Genomic DNA, 17,539 nt, shown 5'->3' on the forward strand with positions numbered 1-17,539 from the left:
TTAGCTCAATCGTTGGGTGTGAAATTGAATTGAGAACTCTCCAAACTATATTAAATCAGCCCCTTGGCATTGCCACAGGAACAATTTATTTCATCTTGAAGGAGCCTTTGGTTTCCAGATCAGTGGAGCTAAGCAGGAGGAATGTGCGTCACATTGAGGTAAACAGGGATGTGAGCTGGTTAAAAACAGAAAAGGCAACGCAGCAGAATTCTGTGCCCCTGACATTTGTCAGCCTCTTCCGAAATGTGAATGCATTCCCATTAAGCTTTGGGGCAGATATTATCTCTGTACCTTTTGTTGTGCTGATGAGCTGGAAGAGGAAGGAAAATTTATTTGGTTCAGCTGATTTTTCAAGAGGGACATGTCTGTTGTTCTGTTCACCAGGATGTTTGCAGTGCTCTCATGCCGTGGTGGGCACGTGATGCAGGAGGGCTGTGAGGGATGGATGCCTCCTCCTGCCAGCATGAGGTGGGACCAGCAAACTTCTTCCAGCTCCTGACCTACTTTTGCCACCAGGGCTCTTTGAGAGATTATGAGTTACAAATGTCTCTACAACATAGTGTAATGTCTGTTAGACTTTCTCAAAGTCCCTCTCTGGACCAAGACACTGGATCTGTAAACAGTAAACATTACATCAAATATTTCTGCTGTCAGAATGATTTTAGCACTACGTGGAGGGCAGAACAGTCAACGCATCCTTTAGGATCTAAAAGTTCTATGCAGATGCCTGTGAAGAGCCCCAGTGTGTAGGGATAACAGAACAGGATGTGTGAGCCATGAGCCAGGGCTGTGTTTTGTTGCCAGTGTGCTCCTGTTTGGAGTTGCTTCACTGCACATTGCAGGGCAAGGAGGCCACTGAGCATCACTTCTGAAATACAAACTGTGCATTCTTTACATAGTAAAGCCTAAAGATATTAGGCTCCCCTTTAAAAGGATTGCATTAGTGCAGGCAAATCAACATTTATTTTACTGGAGAGAGCAAGATTTAATGCTTTTTGTAATGCCCCCCATCTTGAAGCCCAGCCTTAAAATTTGTTTTGGTTTACTGTTTTATTTCATCTCTGACTCACAGTTTACCTGACCTTCACCTCTTGAAAACGGGAGAAAGCCAAGCGTAGAACAACAAACTGAATGGACTGGGGTAGCAAACTGGATTGGTTTGTTCATATACTGAGAGAATTGTTCAATTTTGGGCTATGCTAATTACTGCCATGCTTCATGTAAATAAACCCAAGCTCTTTCTAGCCCTATCTTAATGCTCTAATCCAACTTCATGAAGAAATGAGCAGGGCTGTGCGCTGAGTTCCAAGGTAAGGGACACATTTTAGACAATACAGTAACCAGAAGGTCATTGCAGAGTACTTTGTGATTCTGATTATCTGACAAAATATCCACTGTTCCCTGGTTTTCCCCCCTTCAAAATGTCTCACATGAAGAAATGTCCTTTTAAAATGTACCCTGGTGAATGACAGGTGGAAAGACACATGTTTCCACTCCTGTTGCCAGCTGAGAGATTTCCTTTGGTAACAGAAGAAACTTTCTGCAAACCAACATTCAGACAGTAATACTCAGGGTAAATATTCAAATAAGGCCTTCCCCCACTTGTAAAGAGGGAGTAGGAAGATTCCACACTCTCAGCTACAGCTACCTACAGTGAAAGGTGAAATAAAAATCTACAACCTGGAGACCTTTGCCTTAAGGGGCTCTCTAAATGTTAAATTTGTGCTTTATTCTCCTACCATTACTTAAAGGCAACAGGACAAGCCCATAGGAATTCTCTATTTATCATCACTGGTTTAAAACATTTGCCTCTATTTATAGCACTCCTGGAATTTTAGCTGAGAGTCAATAGTGGTTTTTCATATGCACTACCAGGATTTCCCAATGAATTTCATCTTTTTAGAAGCAGAGAATTTGAAGAGGCTGTTGCTTACACTGGCTACTTGTGAGAGTTCTTGCTTTTAAGGAATTTTCATGTGTGAGTTCTATCAAGCTGTTTCCTTGTTTTGTGTGGATTGTTAAACAATTGTTAAAAGTACTTCAGATGAACCCAGTTATTTTAAGTTTTCATTAGACAAATCAGGATCCCTTTTTGTTTTCCTCTAGTCTTTCCTCTCCTTTGGTCTTTGAGAACCACAGAAATGCATAGTGCTCTTCTCTAATCTTTCCTTCTTACCCTTTTCATCAAAGCAATTTGGCTTTTTTCTATTTCTGGGCCAGTGGCATTTTGATATGTTACTGTTCTAGTGCTAACTGCCTCAATTTAAGTCTAAATCTTTTAACAGGCAGTCTTTGTTTAATACCAGCACTGTTGGTTATTTTAATTCTGCTAATCTCTTTCCCTTTACATTATTTATTGATTTCCTTACAGACAGATGCAGCAGGAAACACCTCCTACTTTGGGTTCTGTTTCCCAAGAGAGATCCCAGAATCCCAGAACAGTTTGACCTGGAAGGGACCATCCCATTCCAGCCTCTGCCATGGGCAGGGACACCTTCCACTACACCAGGTTGCTCAGGTCCCTGTCCAGCCTGGCCTTGAACACTTCCAGGCATGGATATCATCTACCTTCACCTCCTGTGAAGGTAGATATCATGGATATCATCTACCATCACCTTCTCTGATCATCCTTGCAGTCTTTTGTTGCTCTTCCATCTTGCCTCCATCTTCCTTAATCGAGGATGAGAAGGGCCACACACAATATCCAGGCTAGGTCATTACAATACCCTTCACATGGCATTGACATGTCTCAATGCTGAAATCACTTCAGCTCATATTTTCTAGCCTTCTGTTTTAGTATTTTTGTTAAAGGTGTGTCACCTTAGTGACTCCTTTATCCCTCTAGAAGTAACTGGTGTGCCCATCCTCTTTGGTATAAACAGGGAATTAATCTGTTCTTAGATTGTTTTTTCTACAAGACTCCTCGGTGCACAACTTCCACAGTTTTACCAGATTCTGTCTCTTTTCTTGTGCCTCATGAGAGCTGTGTAGGATTGCAACCAGCATGGCTTGTCTGGAAACAGAATGAATTCAACTCTGAGATAGGAGTTTATGTCTTACAGGGATATTTATATCCACTACAGAACTAATTTCAGGAAAAACTAATTTCATAATTGTGAATTATATCCCTTTCCCTATTGTGGTTGGTTCCTTGGAGTATCTTTTACATGAATGAATGTGAAAAATTAAAATAGGAAAAATACTTTCTTTATTTGCTTGCAAAACTCTAGGAAAAGCATTTGGCTAAAGTTCTAAATCATGACCATATCCTAAATCAAATGTGTAGCAAGGGTGATAATGAGTGTAAACACACTGAATAATAAAATGTAATTTGGGTTCTGAGTTCTAGGGCTCTAATCCAAAGCTTGCTGATGTCTATGGAAAGGCTTCCATTGATTTGAATTAGGCCTTGGCTTTTGTCCTGAATGAACACAATACCAGTGGAGCTATTCATGAAAGAAATGTTTGGAAATAAATCACAGGAACTTGCTGTGTCAGAACCCAATTCACTTGCTAATTATGGCTGTCATGTTTTACAATGCTCATTGTGTTGATACTTTGTCATAGTCCCTCACATGAACTAACCAAATTCAATCTTAAAAAAATAATTTGCTGCCACTGCTGTAATTGGAACATTGTTTCAGGATCATTACTCTGATGTTTGAAACCTTCTTTAACTTCTAGACTAAACCTATTTATGCCAATTGTTTCCACTCATTTTATGCCAATGTAGTCTTCTAGATTTACACCATACAGTGTGATTTGTCCTTGCTCTGAACAGTGCTGGTAAATTACTGATGACTGTCCTATCTCCTCTCAGGCTTTGTTTTGTTTTGCTAAATAAGCCAAGCATTTAAATTTCTTATTTAGTAAGTTGTTAATTCATAGAATTATGGAATGGTTAAAGATGGAAAAGACCTGTAAGATCATCAAATTCAACCATTAACCCAGCACTGCTGTGATGACCACTAATCCATGTCCCCAGGTGCTACATCCACCTGCCTTTTGAGCATTCCCAGGGATGGTGATTCCACCAATTGCCTGAGCAATCTGTTCCAATGCCTGTCAACCTTCTCAGTGAAGAAATTGTTCCAAATGTCCAGCCTAAACTTCCCCTGGCTCAGCTTGAGGCCATGTCCTCTTGTCCTGTCCTTGTTCCCTGGGAGCAGAGCCCGACCCCCACCTGGCTGTCCCCTCCTGTCAGGAGCTGTGCAGAGCCAGAATATCCCCCCTGAGCCTCCTTTTCTCCAGGCCGAGCCCCTTTCCACCTCCCTCAGCTGCTCCTCCTCAGACCTGTGCTCCAGAGCCTTCCCCAGCTCTGTTGTCCTTCTCTGGACTCATTCCAGCACCTCCCTGTAACCTTTATCTGGATCTATTCCCATTAATCTGCTTAGGATACAGGCAACAAACCCTGCATTTTTAATGAGCTGCTCTAGTGCTCCATACAATGCTGTTAATACTCTCCTTGCTTTACTGGAAATACTTTTCCAAATGTACCCAGCATCTTGTTTGCCTCCCTATGGCTGCATTTCACTGATCTGTCACCATGTGACTTGCAGGGTCTTGGTCCCAGATGAGCTCCCATTTAGTGCTAGAAATAGTTTTGATTCAAGAAGGGCATAGGTTTGCCCTTGTCCTCAGAGGCTTTTAGCTCCTGTCTGTCACTCCAGTGCTCATTTCTTCCTTGCATGCTGCTCTGTTTGTTCTCAGCATTGGCTGTCCTAAATGATAACCATCAAGCTGGAGTAATCAGCAGCTTTAATTAGTATGGTCCTACTTTGTGCTAATTTCATTAATTTAGAAAACAAACAGAAAATAAGTTTGGAAACTGCTAGAGGCACTGAGTGATGGGAGCTGACAGAAGGTGACAGGAAAGAACTGGGGAAAGGTGCCCAGTGTTGGGCAAAGGAATGATGAGGTGAAGAGAGGGCACGAGGCCTGGCAGGGAGAAGTGGGAACTTGGTGAAGTGAAGGTTGCTCACATCTTACAGAGCATTAATTTGGCCTCATTGAGACATACTTGGGATGGATGAAGACACTCCAAAATCCCAGAAATAAATGTGTAACTCATGACTTTCTACATTTTGACTTTTTAAGAATAGCAACACTGCTGCTTAACTTTGGATGTTTCCTTTTTTCCCCCACAAGTTTCAAAGTGCTCTGCAAGTTCAAAGACTTACTTTCTAAAAGCATTTAAAAGTACTGAATCCTAAAAGCACTTTAAAAGTTTCGAATTGAGAGGATTATGAGTCTTGAATAATTTATCCACAAAACTTGAAAGGGAAAGAATTTGCTTAGGTCTTTATAATGTATATGATAAATTTTCTTATAGATTGGAATGACTCTGAAAGACTTTTATCCAGATAAGTGCATTCAGCAGATATTAGAAGTCACAGGCAATAGCAATTAAGGCACGAGGCTTTTCCTGGGAATTGATATCAAGCTCGGAGGAGTGGGGATGGCTCAAAATGCAGCTGAGGGCCATTAACTTCACTTGATGATTAATGACCTCTGCTGAGGTCATTATTATTATCAGCTGAAAACGTAAAAAAATCCCGATGTATGAATCTTTTTAATGGGAGTTGCAGTTTCAGTCAGTGCAGTGGAAGTGCCCCCACTGTGGATAGACTGCCCTTTAATAATATCAAATGCAGGGCTTGATTTCCCTCCTCCCCACAGCGTTTTCAGGAGCGTTAATCAAGGCTGGGTCTCTAAAGCTGTGCCAGTATAAAATTGGAAAGCAAGCAGAATAAAGTCTATAGTGCTTTAAAGTTCTCCCAGAGTGGCAACAGCATCCAGGACTTAATCAGCTTTTTTGCAGTTCTCTATTTATCCCTTTCAGTGCCTAATCAGAGCGAGTCTCAGTGTAGCCCAGGAATGTGCCCAGCACATTCCTTGTGCTCACTGTTCTTGGACCCACGTTTGAAATTGTGTCTGCCCTAATGTTGTGTTAGGTCCCTCACCAAGATCTGGGCTCTGGCTTGTGTTACAGAGGGGCCAGACACACAGCCCTGATTGCTGAATACAGACAGGGAGCATCTCTTTGTTAATAAACAGTCAGTAGGAATAGATACTTCCCAGTGCCCACACAAGTCCATGCATGGTTCCTTCCACTCTTGGTGAAACTATTTTTTTATATGATGAATTTTATTGCTGACTTGTAGAAAAACTGAGAGCTACTACTGGGAAAGGTTCACCTTGCTGCTAATTTTTGACTTATGAGACTTCTGTTATAATGTCTTGATCATTCTATACATACATACATACCTACATACATATATACATACACACACACACACATATATATATATATATATATATATATATAAAAATAAAAAAAATCTTTCTATCTCTCACAGAGTCACAGAGTAGTTTAGGTTAAAGACCTTTAGGATTAACTGTTAAATCAGCACTTCCAAGTCCCTCACTAATATGTATTTAAATTTCTTTATTTAATTTAAAAAATGTACTGAAGAGGTCTGAAGTAGGTAATAAAGCCAACATGAAGATATAAGCTTTAATTAGCCATGTTTCTGAATGCTGTGTGAGTCCTGCTTTACACAGACACTGGGCCCCTGTCCCTTTCTCTCCCTTCCCCTGGCCCTTTTTCCGTGGTCATTGTGAAAGTTGTAGCATCAAAATTCCAATCAGGACAGGACTGAGATGACTGCTGCTTTTGGCTGACCTTTATACAAATGCCACTGGATGTAGACTTCTGCTCAGGAAAATGGAATTTTTCAAAAATATAAGCAAAGCAGATGAAAAGCATAACTGAAGTGTAACAATTTGGACATTGGGTGATAAGACTAGACCTGCTTGTACAAACCTATGCACTTCAACTGTTTTGGGGATTGCTGCATGCCTTTAGTCAGCCTCTGCCAAAACACAGAGCTCTCACCTCCCTTTTTTCTTTTTTTTTTTTCATTCCTCCAAAGTATCTCCTGCAGTGAAAGGAAGAGGTGAGTGAGGTCAGGCAGAATGAAATGAAAATCATGAAAGCTTAATAGACCATAGGGAGGTTCCTTTGAAAGGGTGCCAGCATGGAATATCAGGTATGGGGAGGAAGACCACAGAGCTGGCAGTGAATGAAAGGAGATCGGGCACATGCGCCGTAGTGTCACAGCCCTGGCTGTGGAACTGGGCTGCTCCCCTGTTAACTCCTTAATAAATGTCCCACTCTGACAGTAGTGACTCCCACAGTGCTGTTAGTGCTCCCTGATGCAGCTGCACTGTGCTTCTGGATGAATTTTTCTGAAAAGTTCTGAATTCTTTGTTTTGCTGGTAAGCTCAATAGATGAGAACTGAAGTATTGATGAGATTACACAAATTGCATTTTCTTTGTCTTCTGTAGTCTGTACCAGTTATCTTCTGTAAGGGAAAAGAAATTGTTTTTCTGGATGAGAAGCAAAGAAGTCTTTTAAAACATGTAAGAATGTGAGGACTTGCAGAGATAGCAAGAAAACAGAATCCTGAAATGGTTTGAATTGTAAAGAACCTTAATCTCATTCCAATTCCCCTCCATGGGGAGGGACACCTTCCACTAGACCAGCTCGCTCAAAGCCCCATCCAACCTTGCCTTGAACATTTGAGGCATCCACATCAGGTTATTGTCAATATACATTAGGTTATTATACAAACCCTGACATAACTGTCATTGGTGTATATGAAATGGTGTGGCAAATCATCTTACCAGTGATTTTTTTTTCAGAATAAAACACTCCTAAAAGCAGGGGCTTTGGTCTGGCTGATTCTCCATCTTACAAAACTTCAAGTCTTGATTGCAGTAGCTAAAATGCTCAGATTTGATGTGTGACTCACTGGATAGCAGTCTGAAATCTGAGTAAACATGAAGGCTGGACTAAATAATAAGTGCCCCCTTTCAGCTTTGGCATTTTATGAATCTGTGCTTGTGTGAATGAAAAGACCTGTGCAAGTGTCAGAATTGATTTAGGGACTTTGGGTTTATTTGATGATGTGGAACTTAGTCCTCTGTGTGCTCACAGCTTGCAGAGAAATCATGGAGTCTGAGCTTCCAAGGCTGCCAAAGTGCCTTGAATTTCTTGTTTATCTCCAAGTCCATGGGTGTGCTGAACTTCAGACCTTCCTTTTACAATGCTGAAATATCCCTATTTTGTTGTGAGCTTTTGAACATATTTCTACAGCTAAACATTTTGAAGCCTGAAGTTTCTCTTTCAGACAGATCACTGTTTTCAGTTGTCCAGTTTGTTACCAGATGCTGCAGGACCTCTCAAAGAACAAGTGTGTATTCTCTTAAGTATCTAAATGACAAAACATCCAGAAAAACATTTCATGCAATACAAAATGACCCTGCAGTACTGATGTGGATGTAAGCCTCAGCTGCAGCCTTTGTCTGCTGACTCCACTGTAATTCAGCACAATGGCTGCTTCTGTGCAGATGAGCCCCCTGCTGTCTGGTGTTTTCAGTCATGTGCCCTTTCAGCTTCATTTCATGTCACTGTCATAGGTTTGCTCAACTTTTAAGAGAAGTTCAATAGCTGCTGGGTTCTCAATTTGAAGACCTCTTCCCCTAAACCCTTTGCAGAGTTCAGCACTACCAGACCACTGCTTTCCTTAATTTCTTTTCACAGAGCCTTTATTTGTCTGTGGACACCTGTCCCCAAAGGCCACAGGCTGAAACCTCCTCCTAAAACAACTGTCGAGTTTCAGATTATTGTTTGACTCAGACTGATGTGACAGAGCACAAAGTGAATCTTCAGCATTATTTCTTTTTGCTTTGCAGGAGAAATTTGAAGGTTTGTTCCGTGTCTATGATGACTGCGTGACATTCCAGCTGTTCAAAAGCTTCAGGCGTGTGCGGATAAATTTCAGCAGTCCCAAATCAGCTGCTCGTGCCAGAATAGAGCTGCATGAAACACAGTTCAGAGGGAAGAAGTTAAAGTTGTATTTTGCACAGGTAATGAAATCTGGAATCTGTTTCTGTGTTACTGCATAATATTTCTTTAAAAGCTATGCGCTTACAGTGAATAAAAGTAATAAACATTTCTCCCATGCCCAGTCTCTCTGATAGAAGATTGCTTAAACCTGCTTGTGTTGACTGAGCTTTTCTGCCCTGAGGGTCTGCAGTAAATTTAGTCCACTTAGGACTAAAGTTGCTCATTCAACACACAGAATTATGTATCTCAGAGGTGATTTACAACACTGGGTGTTGTCTGTGGGTAACTCTCTTAACTAACCACAAGAAAGTGCTAATGTAAAGAATCCAAGTGAATAAAAAAGGTGGGGCTGGATTACACATTTGGCTGCCACCCTGAGCCACAGCCGGGCTTCCTCCTGCCTTTTTGGCTTTTCCTTACTGAATACATGAATTACAAATACTGAATTCTCTAAAAGGAGTTTATTGAGTCCAAGTCAAAGGAAGAAGGTGGGGGAAGAAAAACACTCCCAGCCTGGGCTGTAGGTGATTATATCCATCTATTGGAACTGTCAGGTGGGTGTTTAGTTCTCCTTGGCCAAGGGAGAAAGAACATAGATCTCCCACAGCAGGCTGGGCCCCAGCCAGGATAAAGTTGAAGGAGGTTGAGAACCCAACCACCACCTCTTCTGAATGCAGTTTAATAAATTGATGTGGTCACTGTGGCTTGTGAGATAACCACTGGTGTTTATAAGTAATGTAGGTGTGCTTTGAGCTGCCAGCTTGGCCCTTCAGAGGTCTGAGGATAAGGGCTGGCTCACTTCAAGGTATCAAACAAACACACAGTGTTAAATTATGAGCCTCTTCCTCCTGGTCAGAATAGGAGCTGATTTGAGCCTAGGCAGGAGCAGAACCACAGGAAGATGGGAAGCTACAGCTGTGAAAAAAAACAATGTGCTTAACGAGTTAGATGAGCTCAGAAGATCTTACAGCTGGATTTAGGTGTTAAGAATCTACCTCAATCCTATTTTCTATGCCCTGATATCCTAAATCTAGCTCTGAATTTTCTGAAAGGTTTCAAAACCTGCAGGTTTTTTAGGCAGAACTGAGAATGGTTTCATTCTAATTGTCCATTCAGGAGGCTAATTGGAAACTTGAGATAACAACAAAAAGAAAAATGTGCACAACAGTGATTAGTCTCCCTATCTAAGCTGATTTCCTGCAGAGCCATTCTGATACCTGCACTATGCTCTCCGGTACACTGAGTCTTACAAGAGCTTATTAGTCGTGTTCAGGGAGTGAAGATGTGGCAGCAGCAGTGTCTGGAGCAGTGTCTGGCCTCAGCCAGGCTGAATAACCACTTCCAGACCTACAAGTTCCGGGGAACATGGAGTTGAGTGATTCAGACTGGTTCTTTGCAAACCCCATGTTTGCTGTCCTGGAAATAGAGTTTATTGTGCTTGAGCTGGTTGTAACCTTGCTTAGGTATGGCTGCACTACAATTAATTTATATCAAGGCTTCTTTAACATACTAGAAAAGAGCAGGAATTAAAGTAGATAATTCAATATGGATATAATATAAGGGCACTCAGTTGCAAATGACTTAAGGAACATCATAGATTGCTTTCTCACTTCAACTAAAGAAATAAAATCTGTAGAAACCTTTCTGAAGTTACTTACAAGGCCTTGGTGCAGGCGTTACTTGTGTGATATCACTTTTTATTTAGGCATTTAGACCAGATCACAACAGTGCCTTTACAGCCTCAGAAATCTCTGAGCTAGCAGCTGGGGCTACCAAAGCTTTGCATTTATCCTGAAAGAGTTTACACAAGAGGCACAGACATTGTAGCTTTGCTGATGTCACAGCCCCACACTGTGCATTTACTGCAGAGGCACCATCTGTAAGGCTGAGATGAAATTCAGCTCCAGGCCTTCTCTTCTGAGACTGGTGCTGAAACCCTGCCTGGGTGGCATTTGGGGTGAGAAGGGTATGATTTGAGCAGTCATTCCATTTAGCCATCCTGTGGGGGTGAGAAGCTGGACAATGTGCCCTGGCACCCCAAATATCCTGGGCTGCATCACCCACCGTGTGACCAGCAGGCTGAGGGACGTGACTCTGATCTGGTGAGATCCCACCTGGGGTCCTGTGTCCAGCACTGGGGTCCCAGATGCAGGAAGGGCATGGACCTGTTGGAATCAGGCCAGAGGAAGCCACAAAGATGCTCAGAGGGCAGGAGCCCTCTGCTGTGGAGACAGGCTGAGAACTGGGGGTGTTCACCCTGGAGAAGAGAACGCTCCAAGGAAACCTCACTGTGGCTTTTCAGTACTTACAAGAAAGGTGGGAATGGACCTTTTAGCAGGGCCTGTTGCAATAGGGCACAGGGAAAATAGTTTAAACTAAAAGAAGGTTGTTTTAGGCTGGATGCAAGGAATACATCTTTTACAGTAGGAGTGGTGAAACACTGGCTCACGTTGCCCTGAGGAGTTCTGGATGCCTTATGCATAGAAATATTCAAGGCCAGGCTGGATGGGGCTCTGAGCAAGGCAGGAGGGTTGGAGGAGATGACCTTTAAAGGTCCTTTCCAACTCAAAGCGTTGTGTGATTCTTTCCTGTACTAAACAGTGTCTTTGTTATGCCTTAAAGATTCAAACCTCTGAGACAGATGGAGACAAGCTTCATTTGGCACCACCACAGCCTGCAAAACAGTTTCTCATCTCGCCTCCAGCCTCCCCACCTGTAGGGTGGCAACCAATAGATGATGCAACACCCGTCATCAACTACGACCTCCTTTATGCAGTTTCTAAGCTTGGACCAGGTAAGCTTGTGGTCCTTGGGTGAAAACGTGGCAGGAAAAGCAGACAAGAAATTCCAGTGTAGATAATAACTGTAGAGGGAGTTGGCATAGAGCTGGAAGTTGCATTAAAATTTGGATTTCAGTTGATGGATGTCACCTGGTTCTTTCCTTCAGAATGAGTTTTGCCATGTGTAGGCACAGAATTGTGTGTTATCTGCAGCTTGTGAGAGCTGATCAAAGCTTTGCTTACACCATTTATTGTGCTGGGGTTTGTGCCTAGATGACACAGCTGATGGTTTAGGTGGGGACTGGACAAATGTTTGGCTGTGGATGTGAGGAGTTTTTGCTGTACACGACATCTGCTCAGTTCTGCATTTCAGGGTGCAGATTTCTCACTTGAAAAAGTGCACATTCACTGGAGTGGAGAATCTCTCACATTGTTCATTGAGAGAGAACTACTGTTCCCCAGTCCCGGTGGGATTGCTCTGTTAGGAATGCTCATTTCCTGCTGAAAACCATGCAGGAGGAATGGGATAAGTTGTAGGCTCCCTTAGCACAAGATAAATGTCAATGGATAATGCATCCAGGCTTTCTTCCGTCTTCCCATCTTCAGCTAACGCCAGGAGTTGAAGCTAGCTGGGATTTTCAAGCAATGCTTTCCGTGGAAAAGCACATCTGATAAAACCAAAACTTTATATAGGAAAGGGTTACTTTTGATTTAATTAAGTCATCTTTACAAATAGTTTCCTCTCAAAGCTGTTAAAGCATCCTGGTTTAGAATTTTCAAAATGAGAAAGGTTCCAGTTTCAGGTCCAAGCAGTATCATTTACAAATTAATCTAATTTACATTCATAAGCCACAAGGAAAAAATAGCCTATTAAATTATCTTCATACCAAAATAAAATATTTCATATCCAATCTAATAACAATTGTGGGGGTGAGCTCATGAAAATTTAGCAGTTTATTTTTGAAATTCTTGTGGGATGAGAGAATTGTTTTCTCCCCAGCTGTACTGGGAATGCTGCTTGCTCGCTCTGAGAGCAGCTTCCAATTGCAGACATCTAATCATTGGGGCTTTTGTGCAACTGCACCAAAGGAGCTCAGAGCTGGAGTGCATGGGGAGCAGAAGGATGTTTCATGATTCACAAGGTTTTCAGGATTATCTCCTGTCTTTTTCAGATGGGATCTCTCACAAGAGGAAAATATACATCAGGAGATTCCTATGGTTTGTAGGCAGTAGAAGAAAGCAGTCAGGGGGAAGACTTCATACGATATTGCATATTATTATTTCCAGGAGTGATACTTTGCTTCTAAAATGCTGAATAAAAGAAAAACCAAAAACCTCCTTTTTTTTTTTTCCCCTTTGATGCAGCAGTGTTATAAATGGAAACATGTAAACGAATTCCCGAGCTAGCTGGGTAATAAATCAATTCCTGTTCTGGAGCAGTGGAATGTGAAATATCACTCATTGTCCCACACTCTGGGACAGCTTTGCGTGAAGGTCAAATTCACCCGGATTTAAGGAGCCTGCAGGGAGCAATATGAAAAGCCATTGTGTGCTCTCTTCTTTCTATTTTTAGCACTTGTTAGAGGGATCAATTTTAGTTAACTGCAGCGGCGGGTTTAAAATAGTGTTGCTGTTCTCAGTTGTGCATTTACTATGTTTAGAATTTCATTGAAAAACAAACCCCACTAACACTCGTTTCTCAGTATTGCAGCAGTAAAACACTGCTGGACATCAAACAGCATTGGTAGCCTCAGAGAGGAGATTTTTTTTTCATTGAGAAGCACAATTTAAAAATGTAACTACGGCATATCAGCTGTCGAAAAATACTCACTGGGCACAGTTGTTTACAGAGCTGAGAGTGTAGAATCTGACTTTCGTGTCTTTAACTTGTGAGGAATCTTTGCTGTATTAAATGCAGTGATTTGGTATAATAAACATCTGAGGACCAGGAAAACTCCTTAGTGCTTCTAAATAGTGAACACTGTCTTTGTATGCCCTCAGCATAAGATGAGTTTTATTGTCCTACTTCACTGGAAATGCAAGATGTACCACCTGGACACAGACCCATGCTCCTTTCCCATTCCCTGAATCCAGGTCACCTCCTGCCACAGTATGGTGCCATAATCATCATAGCCATAAAATTAGACACCAAAATTGTCCCTGGTTGCAAAATGTTGGGAGATCTGCTCCAGAGTGTAAGGAGTATGCTGGAAGTGAGTTAACAGATTTGCTGTGTGCCAGCAGTTTTGGACAGGTGTTTTAGCTGCAGCAGTGACAGGCTGGCATCTTGGGGGTCTGATGGAACAGATTTCTTTCTGTGCTCAAAAGGAAGCTGGTTTTGACCCCTTCACATGGAATTGAGATCGGTGAGGGTGCATTTACTCCTTAGGGAAGGTCGTGGCATATTTAATTAGGTTCCTGGATGATTGATGTATATTCTCACTTTGTACAGATGCAGAAATTAGGCTTTAAATGAGGCATGAACAGAGTGCTGTAGATCAGTCAGAGCCAGGAACCATGACTGTGCCTGGTGCTGACCACCTGCCTACAATCTTTTCAATATATTGCAAATAAAGAAGTGCAATTGTTAATCAGTTTGATGGAAAACACTTCCACTGTCAAGACAACTTCCAGTAGTTCGATATGTTGATGAAGATGTGCAGACATCAGGGCCTGGACTACAGAACAGCCTGGCAGGTTGCAAGCATTCCTGTAGGAAAAAGCTAGCTCCAGGTTAGGCCAGGTGAGGATACAACCTGGACCTGACAGGCAAACAATCAAACAACCACCCCACGTTGCAGACATGTTTTATGTGAGAAACCTTTGCAAAGTGGATGGAGAGGGAGTCTCCAGGTCCAGCATGTGTCTACAGTAGAGCTGCTCCTCTCAAAGGACAGGCAGCTGTTTGCCATTTATTCGTGCAGTGATTTGCTAACTATCCTCTTGACACTAGAATATGCTCCTTCTTTTCTGGAAAGCAGTCCCTCCCTGTCCCTGTCCACTCCCCAGCCTGCCTGTATCTGCTCTCCTTCCCCCACTGCCTCATTCTGCACAACAGATTGCCCTGTATCCCCTCATTTCTAACTCTGCACTCCAGAGTGCCTTTCCCCAGGATCCCAGGTGCCACTCTGACTTCCCCTTGCCAGCCTCAGCCCCTGCTCTGCCCTGGGTTTGGCTCACCCTTCCCTAGGGAAGGGGAAAACAGATGAGAGCAGGACCCTGCCCAGGAAATGCCATACAGAGGGATTTCAAACCATCTGACAAGGCAGATTTTCTGTGCCCAAGTGTTTTCAAACTCTTGTGTTTGTCATCACTGTGTCAAAGGAAATACTAAATACTTCATATGACTCCCAGGGAGGATTAAAAGGGGATGGAGGGGCAAACAAATGGTGATAGATAAAACTTTTCATCTCTGTCTTCCTTTCCCTGCTGTTCTGTGGGTACTTTTGCCCTTCCCTTCTCTTACCAGGGGCATAGTACAGGAGAGCTGTACCCTGCCCCTGGTAAGACAAAACTTTCCCTCTGGTTGGAAGAGGAGGGTGCCCAGCTCCTACAGCATCAGTAATGGGCTTCCAGGGAACAGCTCCTCCACTTTGCTATGGCAGATTCATGCTGTAGAGGTGTTTTATGGAGGTGTTTTGTGGGATGGGCTGTAGCTCTTCTGTCACAAACATGCACCCATACAAAGGACCTCCTGTTATTTGCATCCTGTTATTTGTAAAGCACTTGGATGAAGGGACTGTAAGTGGAAGGTATTTTCATGATGCTAATGCCGCATTTACATGAAATGGGCAGCTGTGAACTCATTAACCTTTGTTCATGAGTCTGAATTGGGGATGAAGTAGCTACACATTATCATTAGCATTTTTACATTATTCTTTATGTATATGAGCCTGATCTTTGCTGGACAAAAGGGCCCTGTTAGACAGGAACTGCACCATTAAGGAAAGGTCACAGTATTGACTCACAGAGGGATAGAAAATCCTATACCATTATTTTTAATTCTGAAATATCATAAGTTACTTCTGTGCTCATCTGTCTTGCATCACCCAAGGCTGTGGGTTTACTCCTGGCTCATGAGGTCACAAAAAGTAGGGCCCAGTGACATAAAAGCAGCTGTTCTCATTGTTAAGGGAGAAAACTTCAAATTCTTACTGTTTTTCTTATGCAAAGCAAATGGTTAGAGAGGAACATCTCTGCTGTTTTCAGGGTCTTATCAGTAAGTTTTATTGACAAATCGATATAGTGGATGTGCCACAGCTGAATTCTTCCTGAAGGGCAGAGTGTATTTGATAAATTTTATGATATTTTTTTTAGTAAATTTATGTGAGTTGCCACTGTTAGCTTATATAAAGGTTTAAATTTATTATTACTGGATAGAGATAGGCCAAAGACAGCTGGAGGAGAAAGACCCTTGTCCCCAAGAATCCTTTGGCTAAGCTAGCCTGTAAGAATTCTCCAGCCAAGCAGGAGAAGCAGGAGCATGGATCAGTGTTGGGCCTGGGAACACAGAGAAGGCCATGTCAGAGACAGATGAAGGAGGTCACTGGACAAATGCTTGGGTGGCAGTACAGAAATAGAAGAATCTTACCTACGTTAATTCAACTTGCTACTCATAGCTTGGGAGAACCTAGGTCTTGTCACTCCAGTGACTCAACCATTGCTTCAGTAGCTGAACTGCTGCAGGCTTAGCTCATTAATTTTTATTTTTTTTATGCTGCAAATGGTGTTTAAGAGAAAAGAAAAAAAAAAAGAAACAGGGAAGCAGCAGAAGGGAAGGGCTAATCTGGCTGTACCTATTGGATTATTTTGTTCTTATCACCTTAGTGTTTTTCTTCAAACAGTGGAACTTTGGAACAAGATATGGCTGTACAAAAGTCCCAGAGTTATTGCTGTCCTGTTCCCAACTCAGTCATGAAAAGGTTTTGTGCTGTTTGCTTACAGAACAGAGTCTGCAGCTCATTTATGCTCAGAAATAACTTTATGCCTTAAAAAACTAATTCATGAGTGCATCACATTTTGGTTTGCAAAGTGACATTAATTGCTGCTGCAGTTCCTTGTGCCAGCGGCATCTGAATATTTTTCCTTGCGTCTGTACTTTTTTCACTGTTCTTTTTCAGCAGAAAGAGTGAGTTCTTCTGGGAGGGATTTGAGCAGTAAAAGAATGTGGCATTTGAAGTGGCATTACTACCTTTTAGGAGGGCAGTGGGTGTGATTTGCTGGGCGGTGCTGCTGTAGGAGGAGGGCACTGCGGAGGGAGCTGCCCTCGGTGACAGTGACCAACACAGCCCTCGGTGACAGTGACCAACACAGCCCTCAGTGACAGTGACCAACGCTGCCCGTGGTGACAGTGACCAACACAGCCCTCGGTGACAGTGACCAACACAGCCCTCAGTGACAGTGACCAATGCTGCCCGCGGTGACAGTGACCAGTGCAGCCCATGGTGACAGTGACCAACACAGCCCTCAGTGACAGTGACCAACGCTGCCCGTGGTGACAGTGACCAATGCAGCCCATGGTGACAGTGACCAACACAGCCCTCAGTGACAGTGACCAACGCTGCCCGTGGTGACAGTGACCAATGCTGCCCGCGGTGACAGTGACCAATGCAGCCCATGGTGACAGTGACCAACGCTGCCTGCGGTGACAATGACCAATGCAGCCCTTGGTGACAGTGACCAATGCAGCCCTCGGTGACAGTGACCAACGCTGCCTGCAGTGACAGTGACCAATGCAGCCCTTGGTGACAGTGACCAACACAGCCCTCGGTGACAGTGACCAACGCTGCCTGCAGTGACAGTGACCAATGCAGCCCTTGGTGACAGTGACCAACGCAGCCCTGG

General features: G+C 42.9%; 1 protein-coding gene across 2 annotated transcripts in view; it reads left to right on the plus strand.

Moving 5' to 3' along the window:
- RCAN2 (regulator of calcineurin 2) overlaps positions 1 to 17,539 on the plus strand; it is a 79,700-nt gene that overhangs the window by 54,144 nt on the left and 8,017 nt on the right. For both annotated transcript variants that reach the window (XM_058801480.1, XM_058801481.1), the window contains exons 2-3: positions 8,762 to 8,935; positions 11,538 to 11,709. In XM_058801480.1, coding sequence (XP_058657463.1) covers positions 8,762 to 8,935; positions 11,538 to 11,709 — 346 coding nt within the window. The remainder of the gene's footprint in view (positions 1 to 8,761; positions 8,936 to 11,537; positions 11,710 to 17,539) is intronic.

The sequence above is a fragment of the Ammospiza caudacuta genome, chromosome 3, assembly GCF_027887145.1.
Source record: "Ammospiza caudacuta isolate bAmmCau1 chromosome 3, bAmmCau1.pri, whole genome shotgun sequence".
In the NCBI taxonomy this organism is placed as follows: domain Eukaryota; kingdom Metazoa; phylum Chordata; class Aves; order Passeriformes; family Passerellidae; genus Ammospiza; species Ammospiza caudacuta.